This window comes from Amphiprion ocellaris, chromosome 23 (genome assembly GCF_022539595.1).
Source record: "Amphiprion ocellaris isolate individual 3 ecotype Okinawa chromosome 23, ASM2253959v1, whole genome shotgun sequence".
Taxonomy (NCBI): domain Eukaryota; kingdom Metazoa; phylum Chordata; class Actinopteri; family Pomacentridae; genus Amphiprion; species Amphiprion ocellaris.
This window is the reverse complement of record NC_072788.1, coordinates 13,615,252-13,641,277: the sequence shown is the minus strand read 5'-3', so window position 1 is coordinate 13,641,277 and position 26,026 is coordinate 13,615,252. Positions and strand designations below refer to the sequence as shown.

General features: G+C 39.0%; 1 protein-coding gene across 3 annotated transcripts; it reads left to right on the top strand.

Moving 5' to 3' along the window:
* Positions 1-4,379: 4,379 nt before the first annotated feature.
* Positions 4,380-24,517, top strand: kcnj10a (potassium inwardly rectifying channel subfamily J member 10a). Of its 3 annotated transcripts, XM_055007936.1 has the most exons (7): positions 4,390-4,579; positions 4,718-4,951; positions 14,079-14,471; positions 15,330-15,541; positions 16,339-16,470; positions 17,969-18,146; positions 22,871-24,516. In XM_055007936.1, exons 3-7 carry the CDS (start codon positions 14,087-14,089, stop codon positions 23,278-23,280), a joined length of 1,317 nt encoding a protein of 438 aa, XP_054863911.1. In that variant the 5' UTR covers positions 4,390-4,579; positions 4,718-4,951; positions 14,079-14,086; the 3' UTR covers positions 23,281-24,516. The 3 variants fall into 3 exon arrangements, with proteins under 3 accessions (XP_054863912.1, XP_054863911.1, XP_054863910.1); XM_055007937.1 differs by having other exon boundaries at positions 4,380-4,774; positions 22,871-24,517; XM_055007935.1 differs by having other exon boundaries at positions 4,390-4,951.
* Positions 24,518-26,026: the final 1,509 nt, after the last annotated feature.

Sequence of the window (26,026 nt, the reverse complement as noted above, 5' to 3'; positions counted from 1 at the left end):
GCCACCACCATGTTTCACATCATGATGCTGCCACCACCGTGCTTCACATCATGATGCTGCCACCACCATGCTTCACATCATGATGCTGCCACCACCATGCTTCACATCATGATGCTGCCACCACCGTGCTTCACATCATGATGCTGCCACCACCGTGCTTCACATCATGATGCTGCCACCACCATGTTTCACATCATGATGCTGCCACCACCATGTTTCACATCATGATGCTGCCACCACCGTGCTTCACATCATGATGCTGCCACCACCATGCTTCACATCATGATGCTGCCACCACCATGTTTCACATCATGATGCTGCCACCACCGTGCTTCACATCATGATGCTGCCACCACCGTACTTCACATCATGATGCTGCCACCACCATGTTTCACATCATGATGCTGCCACCTCCATGCTGCTTTGTTTGGCAACCACCAAAGATAGCATTTAGTCATATAGCCAAGGAGTAGTAATGAGGACATGATGGTTGCATCTTGGTAAATTGCGACTATTATTTCTTTGTTGGAAATCTGGTATGACACTGAAAAAAAAAATCCTAATTTTACAGAACATGACTCTAGAATATTGCAGTAGTTTTACATTTATTAAAAAAGTAGAATAGTCTGTTTAATCATAGACAGTTACAGAAATTACCAACACAATTATTTGAAATATTATGCCAGTAATCTGAAATTAACTGTTAATTATATAGTATATATTTGACTTTTCTAAATTACATACGTTGTATGACATTTATCTGCAATTAAATATGTAGCTCTTTATACAAAGGTCGTACAATTTTAAAGTAAATCTTACTAGTTGTATATTTTTATGTAGATTTACATTCCAGCCCTGTAATTCTGGATAAAAATTAAGCAGATGTTTTCATTACACCCCACATAATACAGACTTTCTACAAAGGGCATGAAGATGTATAATTGAATTTTAATACATGTTCAGTTTTTCAAGATCAAAAACATCAGATAAAAATCATTTGGTTGGCTTGTGTTCTTCATGACTCATATTCTTAAGAATATGAATAATAAGAAAAAAATGAAAGACTTTCATCCCCACGGAGGGATAGGGTGATCTTCTGTTCTGTTTTACGTCAGTTGGTATCAAGAAAGTTTTAGTTTTAGTCATAGAGTGAAACTGACGCTATTGCACAATCATGCTTTGATGGAAATGCCAGCATCCTAATGCATGAAACATACATCAATAATGATCTCATTTTATACTTGATCCATGGTGACGAAGATACAGAATAAAGAGATTGTCTGTTTCTAGCTTCATAACAAGCCGTCCATTAGTTGTCAAGACATTTCTAGAGAAATATCGGGAGAATCCATCCTCTGGTGACCATAAATATCTGTCAAACCATCACAACCATCAGTGTGAGAGAGGTATCTTATTTAGGACCAAAGTGGTAGCTGACTAAATAACATTTCCACAAAGACATAGACACACCACTGCTGTAGCTAAAAAGCAATACTTTTTAAGGTAATGATAAAATAGTAAAACTGTAATCCTGCTGGGTAGTAAATGTTCTAACATGATAAAACTTCTTATCAGTGCAAATGAGATGCACAACAAGAGTAACCGTAAAGAATAAGATATACAGCTTCACTCTTTAACTATGGATCTATCTACACTAATGTTGCAAATTAAAAGTAAGATGTATAGTAAATGTTAGAGGTTGCTTTGCATGTACTTCAAAAGAGGCTGCAACTGAAACTGCAAAACATACCACCCAACACACCTAGATCTGTCTTTGCCATCGTCTGTTGAGTTTTCAATCATCCATCATCATTTGTGAATTCATCCGAGGTGTGTAAAGGTGAATGTACTGATAGAGAGTTCTTTAATTAGAGATCAATTTCTGAGGAAGTGGCAGGTAAATACTGTTAGCTGCAAAAGTCGACCATGTTTTATGCCAGTATAGACTGAATAAAACCAGTACATGATTGAAAGGTTGCACAACAATATACCATCTACAGGAGTTCTTCAGCCTCTCTCTCTGCATCAGTCTCAATAATCTCAGTGCATTTTGTTGTCTTTGACTTCTCTAATGTTCTGCTTCATGACTTCAGGTGTATCTCACCACCCAAGAAGCCAAGGACAACCCTGACCTAGAAGCAGCCAAATCCTAAAGAAATCTTCACCAAAAAGGTAAACGCGCCCATATAATCGAGGCCCCTGTGGATGCAGGGCCCCATTGCTCTGGACAAGAGGAGCCCCAAACTCTGCAGGATGGGAGAGGGTGTTGAGGAGGAACAACACCAGCTGGCAGGTTGAAGGGGCCCTGAGGATTGATGTGCGTGTGAAACCAGCCGGGCAAAATATCGCGCAGTGTCGGGGTTATTGTGCAGCACATCCCCGCAGCAGATTCATGCGTCTACACTCCGCCTGGGGAGTCTCATCTGAACATACGGTAAATTTAACTGCTGTCAAAACAAAGCTTTGAATGGTGGTGCCCTTTACACTTTCATTAACTCTATTAGGGAGCTCCTGTGGAGACACAGACGAACTCTATAGGTTGTTACACCATGTTCTTTCTTAAATGTCCTATATTGATTTTGTGCTATTGCATTACATGTAAATCTAGTTGTCCAAAAAAAATAATGCAACAATTTTTTTTTTTTTGAGTTATGACAACGTCCAATGAAATTATGTTCAGCCAGCAAACTACATTGCATTAGGTGAGCAAGCCTTTCCTCTACAGTCAAAAATATTTTTAATTATCCATCTGAAATTGTCCAGACATGTTAAGATCAAGAAAGAGACTTTGAATTTAAACATCAAGATGAAGAAAAGGTGAAGTTATCAAACCAGTTTCTTTAAGCTACCTCAACTAGAATTTAGTTTTAAATCAGCAAATGCAAAAATTTTAAGTTGATGTAATTATCAACATTATAACATCATCCCAACCCATCAAAATAATGTTGGCAACGTAAATGCAAATTAGTACATTATATTTTTCTTTATCTTGCAACCATGTGTTTAATGAAATGGTGGGAATAGGCTTCTTGAAATACTTTTTATTGCCGTACAATACAACAATCCTACTTTTCCAAACTTTTTGGGGGACATAGTGGGCTAAATGAAAAACAATAAAATCAAAGACACATTCCATCTCTTCATCATCTGCACACTACACTACCATTGTCTTGTAGAAGGCATCGGGTTATCCTTCAGTATTTCCCTGTGCTTTTAAGCATTCATTTTACCCTCTACCTTTGCCAAGTTTCCAGGGCCTGCTGCTTAGAGGCATCCCCACATGATGATGCTGCCACCACCATGCTTCACAGTGAGGAAGGTGTCTTTATGATATGCAATGTTGGGCATCCACCAAAGATAGTGTTTAGTTTTGATGATCAAAAAGTAGCAATGAGGGCATGAAGGTCACAAAAATAATACATATGGTTAATGTCAGAAATCATTTTCTCATAGGAATACTCCTGTAAGTGTAGCTGCTGTGCTGGTGTATTTGGTACTTTGCTGCGTGGTTGATGTGCTGTTGCTGATAGTAGCTGTCACAAGCTGAGTTATTGACAACTGGAGAATTTTAAAAAGAAAAAGACTGGTAAATCATACACAGCTGCATGTATTCAATGGGATATTTAATGTAAAAACAGAAAAAAAATCCAGCATATCACCATTCATAAAATCAATGCAAGCTGAAATTCAGCAGCACTAATGTGATTTGATTTATACTGTTTGGTTGTTCAGAGCACAAAAACGCATCATATTTTATTAGTGAATCATGTTTTTTGAATGCAAAATTTCCATAAGTAAAGGATTAATAGCTGTGAAAACAAATGTAGTGGAGTAAAAATGGAACAATCTCATCTTAAAATTAATGTAATTTAAAGTGAAGTTCACCCCTTTTTTCTTTACATCAGAGAGGAAAGTTAGATAAATCCCTCCACCACAGGTGCCAGTGTTTTGGTGCTGTAGTGGTTGCTACTTTGGAGGATTAATCCATCCTGGTCATCTCGTGCTGTCCATTCACAGTAGACCCATGTGTGCTGGCCTTTGCACCACCAAGTCCCCCTCCTTGCAGGCGGACATGGCACAGCCTCACAGAGATGCACCGACATTATCCATTCACTGGCCAACGCAAAACCGCGAGGAGCCGAGTGCACAAGAAAGCAGTACAGTTTTTTTCTGTCTTTGATTTGTAAATACCTTCTGTTTCAGTGCGACAACTTCCAGGCTTGTATCTTATAGCCATCAAACATTTACATGAGAAAGTTGACAAAGGCTGAAACAGCGGAGGAGGCCTCGCAACAAAGAGGCCCATTTATAGTGTACAGTCAGGGAGCGACACTGAGAGGGAGGGTAGGAGGAGAAGCTGGGAGGAGAGTTGAATTAATGAATTAAAAATGTCGCCAAACAGCGGCTGTCTGAACACTTTTGGGTTTATATAGAGAGGCATGCTGGGGGGCCCTGGAGGAGTGGACATCACGGGCTTCTTTAACTTCTCTCTGAGTGGACACACAGGACTCTCTCACTCTTTCTGCTTCACATGCAAGAAGAAGTGCAAACTGTGCTCATCCGATTACATAATGATCCAGTAAGAGTGAGCCGGAACCGGTACTGCCAGTACCAGTGTGCTGGGAGACACCGATCGACCGCCGGGTAGTACCTCATCCAGGCCTCTCTTCTCACAGATTTCATGTAATTTTTCTGAGAATTTTTTTTTTTTTTTTAGGATGACAGCAACGTAAGAGGAAACTGCAAAAGGAACCATGTGATGCCAAAATTAAAGGTGATGCAGAACAAGTGTAAGCTGTCAACAAGTGCAAGACCCTGAAATTTCAACCCCCAAGACAGATAAAAAGCTTAAATCTGTCTTTTCACATGTGTGCTGGACAGCGAAATTAACTAAATCTTTCAAATTTCCAAGCTGTGATCAAAGTGAACTTCTGTTTGAGTGAACAGAAAGGTAAGAAGCACATTTAATAACTGTTTACCTGTGTGTTTTTTGTTAAAATATTAAAACAGTGCCATTTTTAAAATGTTTTTGTGATATTTACAAATTCTTATGGTGTCTGAAATGTTTAAAGCTTGAGGTTAACATTCAAACAGGTGCTTAGACCTGCTGCTAACTGTGCTGTGTTTACAGTGTGGAGGGACATTAGTAGTGTGTCTGATCTGTGCTACAACTGCACTGACTTTAGCTCTGTAGGCCTGCATCACTGCATTGCAAAAGGTTCTGTATCAAAAACTTACATGTAAATATAATGATAGAACACTTAGCTTACATCTGGATGTGTCAAACTTGCATAATTCAGCCATAGTTGAAAAGTTACAAACCAGGTTAAGCCCTAAATTTCTGCGCAAAGAATGTTGGATACAAAACAGAGTCACTGTGATTATTTTCCAATGTCACGTGAGAAGAAACTGGACTAAAGTTGTGATTGTAGCACAGAAATCTTAGGAGTTGCAGGTGATAAAAACCACAGAGGTAAGACAAGTTGGAATGGTGTTTTCCCTCAGAGAAAACCTCGACCCGGAAACATTCAGTCAACACAAATCTTCTTGTGGAGAACTCCTTGCCAGCAGCAACAGTAGACCAGTCAGATTTATAGCAGAAAGAGACGAGCTTTGGCTGCTACTAAGCTGGAAGAAGATGTTAAAAGTCGCTCCTGAATAATTGCCCAGTAGCCAACAGCTGCTCTTCGTTGTTTGATTCAGGTCAGTGTCGTAACTCTTCAGCTTTTAATTCTTGGCTGAGGAAGTGGAGGTTTGGGGAAGTGTTAGATTTAGACGGAGGCTCGTTCGGTCTGAAGACACGTTGAGACAAACGTCTGGTCGCCGTGGCTACTGCTTCCTTCCTGTTGTTAAAGTCGAAATGAAGGTAAATCAAAGTGATATGGAATGCAGAGAATGTAGGAGCAGACACAATACAAGACAAATACACTGAATGTAGATCTGACTTAAAGTTGCATTTATGGATAACTGCTGTATTTTCTGGCCAAATTTACTTTTAGCACGAAATGTATGTGTTGCTGCAGAACTAAGGATGGAGATGCAGGAGGAGTTGTGCAACACTAAAAAGTGTGTGCTAGTATCTTCCTATCCAATGACAACATCTCTTGGAAACTAGAATACTGACCCCCATCTGTACCCAGATGCTATTTACTAGCTGTTAAAAAGGGTTTAACTTAAAGTTGCACAATGAGTCAATGGTCTCTTCTGCTGGAACTTTTCGTGTTCCGACCAGAAGAATTGCTTCTGTAGAACCTGCTTTGGGATGGAAAAAGTTGCAGGTCACAGTGCTGATTAGTTCGAGAGACAACAAACATCATTTTTCTGACCTCTTGGTATCCTTGTCAATGAGAAGTCTTTTATTCTCGAACATCACCTTCTTTGACCTAAAATGCACCACATTGTCTAACCTAACAAACGGTGTCCATTGCCTGATTTCCTACATGCTCACAGAATTGAAGTTACATCCAGTAACTATATTTGCAACTGCTATTTTGGAGCATCTGGAGTTCACACAGGTGTTGCAGTTGTTGCATCCTACAGCAGAAACAAAAAGTCTGAAATGACGAATGATGGGGGAACTCCTGTAAATGTTCACACCAAACTGAGACACTACAAGAAAAAGCCACGTACTGGCTTTAAAATAACATCTCAGAAGGATTGCTGAAGGCAGAAAACACCTGTCAGGTTTTAAGTTTTCAATTTGAGCAAAAATGTCACAAAAACAGAGTTAGTATGTATAATAATGTGTTAATTCTGCTAGAGGAGAGACTGTTTTCTGCAAATATGTGGAAAAATAAAATATCTGCTACAATAAATTAGAAAATATAATATCAGATACATAGATATTCTGTTGTTACAGTAGCAAGCAGAGAGAGTTAAGGACCTCCACCACAAAAAAAATAGTAACATAATAGAAAATATACTAAGACACATAATGCACAATGAAGTTTAAAATATATTGTAAAGATAAATTCAATAAATTGATAAATATAATAACAAGAAAAGCACTCAGAGTGCAGTACTTCACCAAGGCTGCTCAGTCCTTGTATCATTTCCAGCGGCTGAAACCAAGAAGAAATTTGTGACAGAAATCACAGCAACATAGAATGTGGCCATTTAATATAGATGTACCCACAAAGAAAATGACCTCACGCTGAGCACAGGTGTGCATTATACATGTGTACGTTCTGTACGGATACCGGATCGCAATCATTGAATCGTCAGCAGGCAGCTGACGTAGTGTTCACCTGTTGCCATAGTTACAGTGATGCTGTGCTGCTATCTCACAATGACACAGAAATCTTTAGCAAATTCGTGGATCCAGACTGTAAGCCGCATCACTGCCAAAATCTAATCAGGTGGTCCCTGTGTCATTTCTGATCTTCCCTGAAAGTTTTATCCAAATCCGTTCGTCTATTTTTGAGTAATGTTTCTAAGAGACAGACAAACAGACAGACAAACGTACGCTGATCGTCACATAACTCCGTCATTCCTTGGTGGAGTAATAATAAATAACATAAAGTGCCATATGCTAACAACAGAAATATACAGTGAATGAGGAGATTGAAGTCCTGTAAACCACAGTGCAACATTTCCAGGTAATGCATCTAGTGCAACAGCAGCAGAAAAGACTGCAAAAACAAGAGTGAGGTGTTAAATAAGGTTATTGTTCCCAAAACTTGCATTAAAATGCTTGTTCTATAAATATGTCTATTGCAATATGCACTGCAAGATTTAGGGTGCTGGATTGCACTGAAGTCTTGATATACAAAGCACAGCTGAAGAAGAGGTTGCCTGAAAACTTTCTCCCCACAAAGAGACGTTGGCATCAACAGCTGCTTGTTTGTATGCTATTGTGTGGCGCTCAGTTTGGCTCCAGTAAGTTTGCGTTTTTATCGTCCTGTGTTGGCTGTGCAGATGCCCTCTTGGCATGGCCTGTGTTGATGTTTATACAGTTCTTTCAGAGCGGAGCAGAGGCTGCTGTGGTGCAGACAGTGGTCACAGCCATTCAAGTTGTGTTGCATAGAGTCCTTTCAGTGCAGTGTACTGGCTGCTGGGAGGTTCTTTATGGCTGTGGACACTGGACAGAGGCACTGAGTGGAAGGGATTACTCTCTCCTCTGGAATACTAATGACAGCCTTTTGTCACCGATCTGTTTCCTCCACCTTCACTCCGCAAACCCCTTCCTCTCTCCACATTTCTCTCCCTTCTTCCTCTTTCACTCCTTTTGTCACCCGATGCTCAATTCTCTCTCAAACCTCCCCTCAAAACCAATTATTCCCTCTCTTACCCCGCCCCATCTCTGCCCCCTCACAATGTCAAGCGCCGCATACTCACACACGATCAAACACACACACTCTTCAGCGCTCAGTTTTTCTGCTCTCCTTTTCCCTCGTCTAACTTGCTCCCTCTTTCACTTACTCGCTCACCCAGTCGTATTTTTCAATGGTGGCTTTTGTCCCTTTCATCTCCTCGAAAACAAAGGATTCTTGTGCGCTCAGGACAGAGGGAAGGAGAGGGCTGGAGGGCTGCACAGAGAGGAAGAGATCCTAACCTTGAGTGTGGTCATCTGCAGAGTGTAAAAAGTCATTTAGAAAGAGCAGCAATCCATCAGTGTTACTGTCAACAAGAGCAACACATTCTGGAAATCTAGTTTTGGCTCCGCTCATAATGATATAACTCACCTGTTTTGCACTTATAAGACATTTGATGAACTGTTTATGGTGTCTGTAGGTGCAAACACGCATTTTATATTTTAAAATCATCACCATATGCTTGACTATTGTCATTCAGCCCCTTCTTAAGTATTAACAAGTACCTTATATTGGAATACAAACCATTTATTGCATTTTTATTTGCGGCTTAATAATGAAAAATAGTGTATTTAGTGCTTCTAAAACTTCATTTACAGACTAGTAATTGTTGTTGATATTCTACATTTTTCTGAATGACATAGATTCATGAAAAGACTTAAAACTACTGTGATGATACAATTAACTGGTGCAACTTATTCCTATACGCACCAAACGTCCAGTGTATTAAAAAATTCAAATAATGGATTATGTATTAATTCGCAACAGAAACAATCCTCTAAACAAATATGCTATTTATTCCAGTTTGAGTAATGATTTGTTAAGACTACAGTTGTTTAAGTACAGGATAAATAGATTTTTTATTTTTATTTTTACAAAACGTATGTACGAAAAGGCGACATTTAATGTGAGGTTTAGCTGTAACAGTGTTTCCAGAAAATCATCTATATAAACTACCATTCAAAAGTTTGGGGTCACCCAGACAATTTTATGTCTTCCATGAAATCTCACACTTTTATCCATGTGCTAACATAACTGCACAAAGGTTTTCTAATCATCAATTAGCCTTTCAACACCATTAGCTAACACAGTGTAACATTAGAACACAGGAGTGATGGTTGATGGAAATGTTCCTCTGTACCTCTATGTAGATATTCCATTAAAAATCAGCCGTTTCCAGCTAGAATAGTCATTTACCACATTAACAATGTCTAAACTGGATTTCTGATTAATTTAAAGTTATCTCCATTGAAAAAGCTACTTTTCTTTCAAAAATAATGACATTTCTAAGTGACCCCAGACTTTTGAACAATTTAACACTAAAGCCCTAATTATACACTCTTCCAGATCTGCAAACAGACAGCTGCAGACACATGGATGCTGGTGTGAATATACTTCTTTCTAGTTTGCTTAGAGTCTACATGGAGGACTTTGTTCCATAATTTCACAGTAGCTTATTATCTACATTTTCTGTGGATTTACTCTTCCTGAGCATGCACACTGCAGCCCATGTAGCGCAGTGTTCCAGATGTTCTTTGGTTATCTGCATAGACTCTTGTGGACTCAAACAGACACAATTTACTTCACATGGATTCCAGCTAATTAGTGTTAGCTCATATTTGCATCTTTCAACTTTTTGCCTTAGTTTTAGAGCCTAAAAATGTACACTTGTATCTAGACCTGCAAAGCACTAAACTCTAGACACACTTACTAGTTACCAAAAATAGGTGGAGATACTGTAGATGTTGGTGGTGACCAAAACTGGAATTAATAGACTAAAAAATGAAAAAAACTAATCAAAAGAAATGCTAATCATTCCGGATGTGTAAAATTCACCATAACAACGTTATAAGGTCACAGAGTCAAAGTTATCCTTTTTTTCTCTCTGCATTCAAGCATGCATTTAACCCTGAGTACTGAGAAAAGTGGGGTTCCAGCTCTGAATTTAAACCATTGGCTTATTCCAGGGCACTTTGGAGAATTAACTTACCTGTGCAAGCAAGCAAAGGTGATGCAACCTCCATCCTGAATCTTGTTTCCTGGACCCCAAAAAACAAAACAATCACTTAATAGCTTTTTACAGATTTATATCTTCAATTGGAACAAATGGACTGCGGACTCTCATAGACAAATATAGCTACTTTTTCCTCTTTTGTGATGTTTGCTGACAATATAAAACACAAACTAACACCAGCCACCATGCATATGTAGCTGCTCCATGCTGTGTGGAGGGTTCTCTTTGCAAACCAAGCATTCTTTTGGACAATAAATCATATTGTGTTGCTGTCTGACTGTTCAATAGGTCGATATGTCCAGTACACAAGTGTACGCTTACTGTATGTGTAGGCAGGATCTGTGTAGGGTTCAGCTGGAGATGGATGAGGCCAATCACGTGCTCCTGACCCCGCCTCCCTCCCCGCTCTCCCCCCCTCACATCTTAGTATTCATAGCACAGAGCTCAACACAGATCTCTATTCATGCGCTCAGTATGAGCTCCGGCATGGTGAGAGGAGAGACAAGGGTCAGAAAGGACAGGAAAGGACAGAGCGTATCAGATCGCCTTCGTTCTCGGGCTTTTTCTTTCTGTTGTTTTGTTTTTGGGTTTTGTTATATTTGCGCCGGAAAAGCAGAGGCAGTTTGAGACAAAAGGCCTGTTTAGTAGTAACAGTGAGGGAAGAAAAGGGAAAAAAAGAAGAGGGATGTGGGGGGAAAAAGAAACTGCAGCCCAGATGAGGAGGGAAGATTGTTAAGGGTGCACAGGAGGCAAAACATGAAGTGACAATAAGTGTCCATGGCACCCAGGGGTCGGGGTGGGGGACCTCTCATTTAGCTATGACACCCACTTATACTGTTCAAACACAGTGTATGTGCATTCTCTAACACAAGCGCTCACTGGAAACTGTCCAAACTCATGATTAACTCATGATTAACGCTGTCACAATACCAAAATGATGACTGATTTAAATCGATACCAGCGCTAATATGATACCACTGTAGTAACATAAAAGAACTGGAAAAGCAATGTAACTTATCAAAAAACAGCTTTGATGCACATTTTATTCACCTCTTGTGGTTGACTCTAAATTCATGGGACTCTCATTCACAGCTTTATTGGCTCCAACTAAACCAAATTATTAATATTATTGTTATTTTACAGAGAGCCTGTTCTCTTATTTTTGATTTGTAAATGTAAACTGACTGAAGAGAAAACTCGAAGATGCGTTCAGTGTGCAGATCACTGCCAATGAAGTGTATTGACTTGAGTCATCTGTGTTTAGTTTACTTTTGTGCGCTACTGTAATGTGCAAGATAATAATCCTGCATTAGAGCTTCATAACCATGCAGCATCACACTTAATTAGTCATTTCTGTTTATTTTTATATATATTATATAAGATATAATGCTCATTGTCGATCCTGTGCATTCTTGGACCTTCAGTAAAAAAGCAACTGGATTATAAGTTCTTGAAAATGTTTAACCTCTTATCCAGCAGGCTTTTTCAGTTCAAGAACCTAAAAGAGAAGTCCAGCTGCTTTTACTGAAGAGCCTCAGATCACACTGACCTAAATGTAGATGATGTGATGATTTTGACAATGCATTTGCCAATTTATAATATTAATCATCATTAATAATCAGATAAAGCTCATAGTATAATTAAGGATTTTACATTTCATGCAGTCCCCTATTTGTTATGTAATTTCTTTAACTTTATATTTGCAACCGGTGATCACTTATTTATTCACTGAGCGCATTTTATTTTGATCAAAATAATTATTCATATGATGTTCCTGCCATATTTACCATTTAAAGTACTGAGTGAGTATAAATTTAAGGTTAATGTTAAAATTGTGAAAGCTGTTTTTGGATATAGAGATGTTTTCCACATTGCTAAGTTATCAAAAAAGACAAATCTAAGTTTGACAGTAACCTCATCAAACGTCAATGAGAATAAACAAGTTCCCTCATTATAAAAATGAAACATACTAGTCTGACTTATCTTTGAGGGCATGATGCAGTGTACCACATTTACTAATTTGTTTCCTTTGGAATTCTTACACGTTTCTTGGTGAGATGCTTTACTAAGTTGGGCTTGTTGGGTCTCTCTGTAGTTTTTCAGACAGGCTTTGTGGTGTCTGTGGGCTTTACCTCACCATGTAATCATTGCTGAACATCTGATTCTAGAGCCATGGATATCATTGTGCTGCTACACCAAGTTTTTGAGATCATTTTGGACCCAAATTGCAAGGATTTACTCTGATTCAGCCACAAGAACATTAGCGGCGATAGGTAATAATGACCTGTAGCTCTGCACTGACACATCATGTTCCTTCACACCAAACTGGAAAAAAAAACACAGCATTTATTTGTTTATCTAGCTTTGTGGATTGGGGCATTGTTGTGTTAAAACAGGAACATTTTCTTCACCAAAGTGATTAGGTGAAGCTGGAAGGACACAATTATGTGAAGCATCTCTGTGCTGTGTGCCAGAAGTGTTGCTTTGCATTTGGGGTTGACATCTGTACCCCAAACAGCCACAGACCAAAAGTGCTCTGAAGTCTGAGAGCAATGTTGTTCACTGTCCTTTTTAAAAATAAATCTGATAATAATCTCAGTAACACCCTCCCGATGATCTTGTAACTTTATTTATTGACTTTATATTTACTGCTACTGCTAGTCGCCCTTCACCTCCTGCTACTACTATGCTGCAACCATTAAGAAGCAAGCTTGAACATAAGCAACATAAACACCAGAAAATTAAAAATATACTGCCGCCTCTGTAAATAGAAGCCACTGCTAACTCTATTAGCCAGGTCTTGTCAAGTTCATGTCACTTATATAGTGCATTTAAAGTTGCCATTAAGCCAAACTGCTTTCCAGTAGACAAACAAAATTGACATAACAAATAAACCTCACATTTTTTGTATTAAGGTTAAGACCCTATCGTGTTATTTATAAAATTAGTTTAAGTGAGTAATTTAAATAAGTAATAAAACAACAAAATAGTAAATCTGCCTTCTACTGAAGCTTTTAGGTTTACCTGGACATGACCTGGAAGACTGAGAACCTATGTACCCTCCTTTGGAAGTTTTGCTTCTTTATTGCTTTTTAACACTGAATGTTGAATTTAATGTATTGAAAACACACATCAGTATGTCAAGCATTGCAAAGGGTCCACAGCTGAGGCCTCTCGTACAGTCAAAACAGCCCACAGGTGATAAAGAAACAGCTTTCAGCAAAATGGAAGAGGGTGGTCAACAGTAGAAGACGTCAGCAGCTTTACATTCCATTTATAGACTTCTAGTCACTAGTGTCTCCTAATCTCAATTCAGCAGCTGTCTTGTGGAACCAACATGTGAATGAGCGTGCACTATCATGCTTTTAATGTGAAAGAGCCGCTGTGACCTCATCCTGAAAGAGGGCTTTTATTTTGATAAGCCCAGCTGCCTCCAGTGAAAAGAGAGAGGGGGTCTTAAATGGACCACCGTGGACAGCATCTCCACTGTCCTGTTAAAAATGTGCTTTAATCCCCTTCTTCTCCTCCATCTCCCTCTCCTTTTAAATGTTCCACTCTGTCATTTTCCTCATTCACACACTTTCTCTTTTTCACCTTTTCTTTGAGAGTCCCCTACTGTTTCCTTCATCTCACTGCCCACTCTACCTTTGCACTTCATTTCTCACCATGTTTCCCCACTTTGTTGTTGACACATCCCCCCTTTTCCTCCTCTTCTGACCTCCTGCCGTCTTCTCTTTCCAACCCTCATGTAGCACCAGCCATGACCTCAGCCACTCCTCCGTCCTCTGAAGGTTCCTCCCCTCAGAAAGTGTGCCACTCCCAGACGCAGACCGACATCACCAAGCCTCTGCTGGGCTCCCCAGGGGTGACTGGAAGTGCTGGTGCAGGAGGAGGAGGACCAGGAGCTGGAGGGCCCAACGCTCTGAGAAGGAGGCGCCGCGTCCTCTCCAAGGATGGCCGAAGCAATGTACGAATCGAGCATGTCAGCGGTCGAGGGGCGCTGTACCTCCGCGATCTCTGGACAACTTTCCTGGACATGCAATGGCGCTACAAGTTCTTCCTCTTCTCCGCCACCTTTGCTGGGACATGGTTCCTGTTTGGGGTGCTTTGGTACCTGGTGGCCATGGTGCACGGAGACCTGCTGGGTGAGATTAATGGTGTAGATCAGAGGAAGACGTACAGAAAAAACTTGTCCTGGAATTGACACAAACATCAAAATCATGTGTTCAGAAAAAGGAATTATTATTATGACTATATTCTAGCTGGAAATGACAGATTTTTAATGGAATATCTCCATAGTGGTACAGAGGAACATTTCCAGCAACCATCACTCCTGTGTTCTAATGCTACATTGTGTTAGCTAATGGTGTTGAAAGGCTAATTGAGGATTAGAAAACCCTTGTGCAATTATGTTAACACATGAATAAAAGTGTGAGTTTTCATGGAGAACATGAAATTATCTGGGTGACCCCAAACTTTTGAACGGTAGTGTACCTGATGATATAATGTTTCTCTACAAGGTAGCCTTGATCTGTCTTATTTGGTTAGAGAATTACACATATTCCACTTAATGGTACCTGTGACAGCCTGCAGTCAGTGTTACTGTTAATGAAGTGTTTCAGTACAGTTAGATGGAGTGAACAAATTATATTAGACATTGATGTACATACCTTTACACTTGTCAGTTTAATCAGATAATTATGTGTTCAAGACAATGTTCCTGTTGGGATGTTGAATGTCTTATATAAGACCTCAAAGCTCACACTGAATTCGTGTGATTTCAAGAAAAGGACATTTAAATAAAAAAAAAAAAAGTCTTCATTCGTGTCCTTTGGCTTTCTGTGAAAAGGCCCCCTGCTGTTCTTTTTTCTAAGTGAATAAACCACTTCATTATGGAAAGTGCATGAGAGAGACCTGGCAGAACACTGAGTAAGTGAACAAAAAGTTCCTTGGTAATTTGTTTGCACCAAATAGATCTTCTGTTCTCCCTCTACTTCCTCCAGAGTTTGACCCCCCATCCAACCATACACCCTGCGTGATGGAGGTGAAGACCCTGACTGGAGCCTTCCTCTTCTCTCTCGAGTCTCAAACCACCATCGGCTACGGTTTCCGGTGCATCACCGAGGAGTGTCCCGTAGCGATCGTCCTCCTCATCTTTCAGCTGGTCATCACCATGGTGATGGAGATCTTCATCACTGGCACCTTCCTTGCAAAGGTAAGGTTTTAGTTTGGAGCAAAGTTGCAAAATGTGATCATTAAAAGAGGTGATGAAAAGGTAGAATGCACTAGAAAAGACGCATTTTGGGTGCTTAGAATTTAACACATTTAAAATAGTTATAATATTAGAAAAACATTGATTTTTCTCAACTGTTTTTTTTTTTTTTTTATCCTGTAGCCTCCAACTGGATATTCTTTACAATAAGCAAACCAATCGTTGAATTTGGAATCCCCTACACAACTCACTTTCTATTCTTGAGCTATTTGTCACACAAAATCCACTTTGCTTTGGCTGTTTTTATGTGAATAATGTAGGAATTTTTCTTTGATCTTTAGCTTGATATTGTAATTGCACACTGGTACATTAAATGCTTTATTTCAAAATATATGATGCATTCTTCTTGAAAAGTATCTGGACAGTTTTTCCTTTATTGAATAGTGAACTTGCGATATTGTCATTCCTGCCTCAACCCCCTCCCAGAATACATTCTTCTTTTACACACCTAGTATCAGTATTTATTTCTCAGTTTCCAGGTTATCAGTTATTCTTCCAGATTATCACCACTCTCATTCAGAATCAGTTTCCTTATTGCTTACAGTCTCACCTCATTTGTTCCTGTAGTTTACTGTCTTCAAAGTCTTTTCTGAACATGTGTCCCAGTGTGGGTGAGGTTATCTTAACATAGAAAAAGGAAGCCTTGTAGATAATTACTGAAGGTTCTGAGAAGTCATTACAGCGTGTGGTATCAGGAGTCATAATACTCATTTTAATTCATCTTTTTCCTCCTCTTGCAGGTTGCTCGTCCCAAGAAGAGAGGAGAGACAGTGAAGTTTAGCCAACATGCTGTTGTGTCGAATCACGAGGGGCGGCCGTGCCTCATGATCCGAGTGGCCAACATGCGAAAAAGCCTGTTATTAGGATGCCAGGTACATTTTGGACATTATTCATTTCGTTAATGGTTGTAATTTGTTTTTACAGGTGCCTATGAAAAGTATTCACTCTCACATTCTCTTTGTATTGCTTTTCAACTTTTAATTGTGGTCAGTTTAATTTGTCTTGTTTTACCAAGAAATCACAAAAAGACTCTTTCATGTGAAAGTGAGAACAGATTTCTACAAAGTAATGTGAATTAATTATAAAAATAAAGCACAAAAGGTGATTGCATAGGTATCCACCACCTACAAGTCAGTATGTAGTAGATGCACCTTTGGCCCCAGTTAAAGAATTGAGCAAATGTTGGTAGATCTCAGTCTGAATGCTGCAGTTTTACTCCATCCATCCATCCATCCATCCATTCATTATCTATACACCACTTAATCTTCATTAGGGTCACAACGTCCTGGAATCTGTCCCAGCTGGCTTAGGGTGAAGGCAGAGGACACCCTGAATAGCTCACCAGTCTATCACAGGGATACATAAAGAGATAAACACTCACATTCACACCTATGGACAATTTAGAATCACCAATTAACCTCAGCATGTTTTTGCACTGTGGAAGGAAGCCAGAGAACCTGGAGAAAACCCACTCATGCACAGGGAGAACATGCAAACTCCACACAGAAACGTTCTAGTTCTGTCAGGTTGTACGTGGATTGTGAGTGAACAGCTCTTTTTAAGGCCAGCCACAAATTTTCATTTGCATTGAGGTCTGGACTCCCTCTCTTAGACTTTCACTCAAATGATCTCCATTTCATTAAATGTATGACTTCTAGTGCCAATTCAGTTGTCTGCACGTGTTGAATTAGGTGTGTCACTATAAAGGGGGTGAATTCTTATATAGTCAAATATTTGACTTTTTTGATTAATTGACATTACTGTAAAGAAATCTGTTTTCACTTTGACATGAAAGAGCCTTTTTTTTGGGTAAATTCTTTGTGATAAAAAAGTCAAATTGACCATAATTTAATGTTTAAAAGCAATTAAAGGAGAGAACCTCCAAGATGGGTCAATACTTGTCATATGCTCTGTATTGTTTGCTTGTATTAAACATTATTTTAATGACATTTGGAGCTCATATGTGTGAGTTTCTCCCTCATTGCTATTATTATTTAAAAAAAAACAAACACACACAACACAAAAAACTGAAAGCTTTCATGAGAAGTGTGAATGCATTTAAGGGGCTGATGTTGTATGTCAAACCATTTCATTTACACTGCAGGCCCCTTTCCTGTATATGTGTAGGCAGGAAGGTAGGTTTATATTATGAGTCACGTCCTGTCAATCAGCACTTGGTTTGCTGTAATTATGTTGTTGATGTACTATGAAATTAATGATACATTCACAGATTAAATATGCTTGTCTCAGGGGCATGCTCCGTCTCTTTGAGGTATTGGCTGTTGCAGGTATTAAACCAGGGGCCCTCTGGTTACAGGATACCTTCTCCATCCTCTTGGCTACATTTACTGACTACATCTTGGCTCCCAGGTGACGGGGAAGCTGCTTCAGACGTCCCTGACAAAGGAGGGCGAGACGGTGAGGTTGGATCAGCGCAATGTGCCGTTCCAGGTGGATACATCCAGCGACAGCCCCTTCCTGATCATCCCCCTGACTTTCTACCACATCATTGACGACAACAGTCCCCTCAGAGCCTGGGCAGCAAAAGGTAAGCCACAGCTCTTATCAAGTTGTGGAACAGCAAGTATCCAACAAGTAATCTATCTCTGCAGGTCTTTTTTTCTCACATTTATCACACAAAGAATAACTGGAGTTCATCAGTTTACAGTTATTCAGCAAAGACACAAGGTCATTTTATGGGATACATGATCAATAAATGTTACACAGTGTGGGGGGCTGATTGATATGGAATCAGATTTGTGTCAGTATAATCAAACAAAGCTTTATACATATCAAACAAGAAAAGCACTCAGAGAGTGCAGTAGTCCGCCAAAGCTGCTCAGTTGTATCATTGCTGGAACCGAAATCTTGAAAGAATTTGTCAGAAATCATGGCAACATAGAATGTGTCAGAGTAAAAATCGTCTCTTGGTTTGTGTTGTACGGAAATGGTTAGGGTTAGGTTTTTCATTTGTCTCTTGACCCAACTTGCGCATATGTACATTCAGACTGTATGTGAATGTAGGTGTGTTGGTATTTTTGGTCATGTGCTGAGTGCCTGGCTGCCCCTGACAGTCCAGAGCTGGGTTGGTTTGATTCTGGATAGGAGGGTTTCTCCGGCTGGAATGTGTGTGAGAGAGACTGCCAGACAGCCCTCATTAGAGCACAATACTGTACAGTGTGGGGTGCTGCACAGATCCACTTACAGCAGCTCAGACCTCTCATCACTGGAAGCCACATCAGTAGCCACAATCGTATTTACAGCCACTGTCGGCTGCACCTTGCTTTTCTTTTCTTGGCTGCATTTGACCCTTTCATATTGCTAATTTGATATTTCCTTTCCTTTATCTTACTTTCCTCTGCCCAGTGGTACTTTCTCACCGTCTTCATAATAAGCCCCTGTGAGGTTAATCTTGAATTTCCAGTTATGTAGCCACATTTGAAGGATTGTATTACAGCACACTTACTATTGGCCAGTCATCCTTGTTGTGGAGTCCTATAGCCAGGTCCTCAATATTGCTTCTCCCTGGGCTGATCTGGAAGTGATGCCATAAAAACCTTCACAATATGACAAATGGCAGAAAATGCAAAATAATTTGGGACCACAAAACATTTCCTGAGTTAACTTTGAAGCAAATATTCAACAGACTATGTGTTAGACTTTAATCCTTGTGCCATTTCACTCTATGATTGCAGATCTGTCTCAGTGTGTCTCATATCAAAAAACTGATGAAACTGGCATTGCGATTAGGTTTTTCTGTGATTTATATTGCAACATAAATAAAACAGCTTGGTAAATATAGCATGGGTATAACTTAGCAGCTGCAAGATGTAATGACATGTTCTCACTTGTATGATCATCCAGGAAAACTGCTGTTTGCTTTAGTTGAAGGATCATCAATATTACGTGAGTGTGACTGGTTGTCTGTTAGGCTTTTGCTTGACTGTCCGAGGTGCACCATGACTCTGGTGCTCTTCAATCCTACTCAATAGACAGAAATGGATGGATGAATGTCCCTACTTTACTGTTTAGGGACAGAGCACACACACAGTTCTGGATACACTATTTGCTAATACACATGACTGAACATGATTACGTATTCGGAGCTTTAGGACCCCCTGCAAACCTTCTCTTTGTGTTCAGGACATGTACTGTGTTTAATGGACTCCTCAGCAGGGAGCATCCCTCTGAGGAACACTGAATTTGGCTTCCAGTGCAGCAGTGTGTGAATCTATTTGGCGTGATGTAATTATGTGGTTAAACCATGAGTCATGTAGAATCAGGAGGGCAGGACACTGTGGAGTAGCTCTATAGGAGAGACGTCATGGCTGTTCAAACCACTGAGCTGGACTATCAGGACCCCTTAACCACACAGGACCGACTGTAGACATCAAAATGAGGGTGTACACTGAAAAATGCCATCAATGAATATGTCTAAAGCTGTATTTCTTAAAACTGTGTTTGACAACAGAAAAAAGGTCAGATTAATTAATTCAATTAATTCAAACTTTGCCAAAATGACTCAGATTTGTCCTAAATTATTCAAAATTTGTACTAAATGACTCAAACTTGTCTATAATGTCCAACATGAATCAACATGAAACCAAATTACTTAGTACTTGTCCAGAATAACTCAAAAATAATCCCAAATGACTGAAAGCACAATGACACACACTTGTCCATTGTTCATAAGGACTCAAAAATGATAAGAATGACTCAAAACTTGTCCAAAATAACTCGTCAAAATTGACTCAGACTCAAACATCACCAAGGTGGCTCAGCGTTTTCAAAATTGCACAAAATCTGTTCAAAATGACTAAAACATTCTGAAATGACTTAGGCTTGACCAAAATTAATTGAAATTAGCCTAAAATGACTAAAATATTTTCAAAATTGCTCAAACTTTATTAAGATGACTTATATTTGTCCAAAATTACTCAAACTTGTCTACAATGATGAGAAATTTGTTGAAAATGACTCAAAAAATGTCCTGTCTACAGTGACTCACACCTGTCCATAAAGACTGAAAAGATGTCTGTAAAGACTCAGACATGACCAAAATGATTTGGACTTTTTCAAGATGGCTCAAAGCTGTCCAAATTACACAAAATCTGTTCAAAATGACTCACACATTGTCTGAAAAGAGTCAAACTAGATCAAAGTCAGCTCAAAATGATTCAAAATTTGTCCAAAATGACTAAAACATTTTAAAAACGGCTCAAACCTTACCAAGATGGCTTAAACGTGTCCAAACCTACTCACAATTGTCCATAATGACCCGAAATTTGTCCAAAACAACTCAAATTTTGTCTAAAATGATGACATTGTAGAGACACTACATTAAACTACATACAAAGTAAAATCATCAGTGTTATTGTAAAATAATCCACAGGCCAGCATGAGTGTCTGTATTAGATTTCATTGCAATCCATCCAGTAATTGTCCATATATTTTATCAAACACAATGGAGCTCCTTTGCACCACTCACAACAGGCCAATAGAGAGAATCCCTCGGCCACGTTTGTGTCGAAGTGTGATGAAAAGGTTGCGAAACCTGCTGTTTATGTGGTGGGAGAGATTCTGGGTCTGGGTCTGGGTTAGGGGAAGAGTTGTTTAGACAGATGACAGAGTGCTTTCTGAGTGAGGCCTGTTGATGCAGGTGTGTGCTCGTTTCAGTGCATATGTCTTCCAGCGTGTCCTTTGAGAGGCAAATATATTCTGTATGTACTTTGAAAACATACTCTGGACATTCAGGATTTCAACATGTGGCGCCTTTTGTGCGGTGTGTGTACTGAAATTTCAGATGTGAGTGTGCGTGTGTGTGTCTGGGTGATACGGTCAAGTGTTTTGTGAGTCAGTCGTGAGGAGGGAGTTGTGATGTTTTGGAAATTTCAGGATGTGTGTGTGCTGCGTGTGTGTGTGCCTTTGCTTACCCACATTTGCAGTTGTGTTTTACTGAATGAATCTGTGCCTTAGACTTGGATTTATTGCAGCAGGGAAATGATCCTGACTACAAAATATACCAAATAATATAATTCTTATACCTCACTGAGAATGAAAACTAGCAACAGATAGTCCATTTATTCATTGGCTTCAGATCTGTGGTGCATTTCAGCTTATTTTAGCTCATTTTTTGGTTTTCTTGCACTCACAACTCCAATGACTGTTTTTCTTGATGGAAAAACTCTAATTAAGCTGCTGCACTCAGCTCAGAACCACACAGCAGACAGAAAAATATGAGTAAATATTAGATTTACACTCATTGGTGTAGATTTCTTTCAAACATCAGATGCATTCTTGTGGATTTTTATGCAGTAGTTTGTGCATTTTCTGTGTTAATTTATTGTGCAATTATTTTTCTTAATGCAGGAAAACAATATTTATGCTCGGATGTCAAAATAAAATTAAATATAATGCAGTTGGCTTGCAGGCATTTTGCATTGCGTTCATGAATTTTTCTCATTAATCCCTATTGAGTCGACATATAGACATGATGAACTTTTCTGTCTGTCTTTGCCTCTGTCATAGCTCCACATGTCATAGACATTTAACTATTTACATACACACTTCTACTCTTCTCCCATGACTCTGATCATCAACTCTTCAAAGATATTTCACCATGCAGAAAGCATTTTCCAACAACTTGCTGACCATCAGTTCAGCTGAAAAACTCCTGGAATTTTCATCTTGTTGGTTGCTGCTCAGTCAGTCATGACTTCTCAGCTGTGTTAAGGAGAGTAGAATTTTTTCTTTTTTTTGCAAGATCTGTTGAGTACAAACCGTTAATTTTAGGAGAATTTTTGAACGATGCACATAGAATAAAGTGATCTTGATGGAAAATCATTATATTAAATGTAGATTTGGTTAATTTTACTGATGCCACAACACATCACATCAAATAGTTCAAGGACTTGCAGAAAGTTGCAAATTTGATGAACTAAATTCTAAAAAACAAAACGACATTAGATCTTCTTGTTTTATATAAACATGGCATACTATACTGAAGGCTGGATTTTAGGTATTAACTGTTAATGGGAATCTGACTTGATACATCAAGATGCCCAAAATGATGATAATTCTTTTTCGTGAAGTCCTTTCCTGTTTTTCCATGTGTATGGTGATGGATAATCAATCTTGTACTGTATTTGATGCCTGCAAAGGAGCAAACAAATATGAACGTGTGGCTCAATGTGAAAAGTTTGCATTCTTTTGTATGAGCTAAAGCATCAGAGACCATTTTTATGTTTAACTTCGGTTCTCTTGTGTCTTCAGGTGGTGGCTGGACAGACCCAGAACTAGCTGACTTCGAGCTCCTGGTGATCATGAGCGCCACGGTTGAGCCGACCTCCGCTACCTGCCAAGTTCGAACATCCTACCTTCCGGATGAGATCCTGTGGGGTTACGAGTTTCCCCCAGTCGTCTCTCTGTCCCCGTCGGGAAAATACGTGGCCGATTTTGCCTTTTTTGACAAAGTGGCCAAAACCAAAACTCCTCCCCTCTTCAAGCAGGCCCTCCCACCGAGCTCCCCGTCGCAGGCGTCCCAGTTCCGGGGCGGCAAGGAGGATGGGACGGACCCGGAGAAGATGCGACTGGAGGAGAGCTACAGGGGGGAAGAGAGGGGGAAGGAGAGGGGGCGAGTCAGAGATAGCAGCCCACTCAGTGTTCGTATCAGCAACGTGTGAGGGTGGAGGCGAGACGACAGGAAACGGAAAGATGATTTGAAACTGAGATGAGGTGAAGACAGGAAGAAAAACAAAACAAGCTGCTCAACAGAAGAAGCCACATTCTCACACAGAAACCGTCTCCCTGCTCCTACACACAGCATATTTTAATCGTGGACCACAGGGCCACCTGGGTGCTCTGTCACCTCACCCACTACCCACACACAGATATACAGTAAACACCAGGCGGTAGAGAAGATACTGAAGACAACTACAAGCAGCCTCAAAGGAAACAAACATGGCTTGTGCGAATGCTCAGCACAATGTCAACTCTTCCACAGAGAAACTGATTCATTTTCTTTTTGGGGAAAGGACTTGACTTATTACAATACTGCAAAAATCATTATTTGATCGAACCATTTTTTTAGTCTTGATCTACTCAAAACAAGCGATTAAAATCAAGGCAGCAGAAATAATGCAACCCGATTTCCTGAAAGTCATTTTAAGAATCTTGAACAAACAGGAAAAAGGGCCACTAAGAATTAAAAAAATGCTCTAAAACCTGGTTTGATTAGATGATTTTTGCAGTGAAGTTGAAGGTTGGATGTGTTCGTCACTGAATCACAGTACTGTTTTATTTTTTTCTTTTAAATAATAATAAAAAAACCTGCAACAGGTGGCAAAAATACTGGAACCACGTGTTTTTTAAAGAGGGGTTTCCAATGGAATGTATCATATTTTATGTACCCAGTAGCTTCTAACAACATCATTACCTGAAAATATGCTCTTTGATATATGAATGTCCTGTTTTTTGAGGTAAATATGTTTAGTAATATTACTAAAAGCACTTTAACTTGAAAGAAAAGTGGCATTTCACACAAGGAGAATAACTGAACTAACTTCAATGCTTAATGCACTGTATTAAGTGATTAAATCATGTGGTTCTGTTGAAAGTTTGTAAGTCTGAGTGTGTGTTTACACTTGCGAGTGTGATAATGCTTTTTGTATTTTTGTGAGCTATTTTATGTACAGTATGATTTCATGTACCTCTATACAGTATGTATAAATATTTTCTCCTACATTCTTCATTTCTAGGTGTTTGACATTTGGTGCACAGCTTTTTGTTATACCACATTAATTGCTGTCAGTGCACAATGTTATTTCTATTAATATATATATATATATATTAGGCTCATCTGGAACAGCAGATGATTTCATTGGAAAAGTGGCATTTTACCTTATAATAGTGTCAAGAACATAGATTTTATTTTGGACATCTCTAAAAGGACCTTAATATATATATATATATATATATATATATATATATATATATATATATATATATATATATATATATATATATATATATATATATTAAGGTCCTTTTAGAGATGTCCAAAATAAAATCTATGTTCTTGACACTATTATAAGGTAAAATGCCACTTTTCCAATGAAATCATCTGCTGTTCCAGATGAGCCTAATGAAAAATATTTTTAAAAACTGCAGATAATTCATTATAAGGTTCTGGTGAGATGTTGTGTTTACTGCATGACTGTATGCATGACTGTATATTGCCCTCAATACTGGAAGCTCATTGGTCTAACTGCTAATGTAGTTTTTAAGTGCCTCTTTTAATAAATGCATTGTATGGAACATGAACAAGTCTATATGTTAATGCATGAAACAAACAAGCTCTTTGAAAAAATGTCTTTACCATTTCTTTATCTGCTTTTTACATGTAGATAGCAGCTTTTGGATTATGGATTATTCATCTTGCTTGAACTGGAAGCTTTTTAACCAATCCATTTATCATAAACAGAGAGTGTACACAAACTTTCCACCGGGTTTTTAACTTTGTGATGTTTTTTAAAAGAATTGTATGTAAAATGCAATTCTGTTTGGAAAATTAACCAAATTTAATCTTGTTTAAGGAGAATCACTTCATTCTGCATGTCACATTGGAAAATTGGGAAAAGTGAACACGAAATGCTGTAAAAGACAAAACATTCTGTGCTTCTAAGTGTAACTGAGAAGCCATGAGTTACTCAGCTACAATCAACAATCAAGCAGCACAAACTTAGAGAATATTTGGCTGAACTGCAGGCTGTGTCTACACGGTGCAGAGGGCAAACCAAATTAAACATACTTGATCAACAAAATGAATGCAGCATGGCTCAGTAACAGTGAACAGAGGGGCTAGTTGTCTGCAAGTAGTTGGAAGATTCATTCAGCATGGTGGAATATCTGTCTGGAGTTAATATGCAGAGCAGTGTGTACTAATGCATGCAAGACATATTTAATGTGCATGGGCACATTAGTATGAAAAGTCTTTTACAATTACAGCCTTACTAGTGAATGTGTGCATTTTTTCTATTATATGTGAACTGCTACAAAACTAATTCCATCACTATTGCTGTCATATTTAGGTGATGTTTACACAGTGAAGTTAAATGTCAGCTTATTGTGAGCTGCTAACATTCATAAAGATGACTGTAGATGCATGTTGCAGATGCGTTTGTTGCAGAGATGCAGGGTAACACCATTGTTAGTGTGTGAAAATCTGCTTTGATGCCAAGAGGTTCAAGCCAGGCGAGTGTGCATACCGACTTCCTGTAAATAAGCAACCAAAGCGAACCAAAGGTGAAATTAATGTTATCGATTGAATATTCTCTGTGATTAAAACCAATAGACTAATCAGCTGCAGTACTAGCAGGGTACAATAGACTTGGCAGCAAATCAGGACGAAGCATAAGAACATAATTATGC

What these genes read in the sequence shown, in the direction of transcription:
- kcnj10a (XM_055007937.1), top strand. Translation starts at nt 14,087, where the DNA reads ATGACCTCAGCCACTCCTCCGTCCTCTGAAGGTTCCTCCCCTCAGAAA. An exon ending in CTGGCACCTTCCTTGCAAAG is followed by an intron (nt 15,542 to 16,338) that starts GTAAGGTTTTAG and finishes CTCCTCTTGCAG; the next exon opens with GTTGCTCGTCCCAAGAAGAG. An exon ending in CAGAGCCTGGGCAGCAAAAG is followed by an intron (nt 18,147 to 22,870) that starts GTAAGCCACAGC and finishes TTGTGTCTTCAG; the next exon opens with GTGGTGGCTGGACAGACCCA.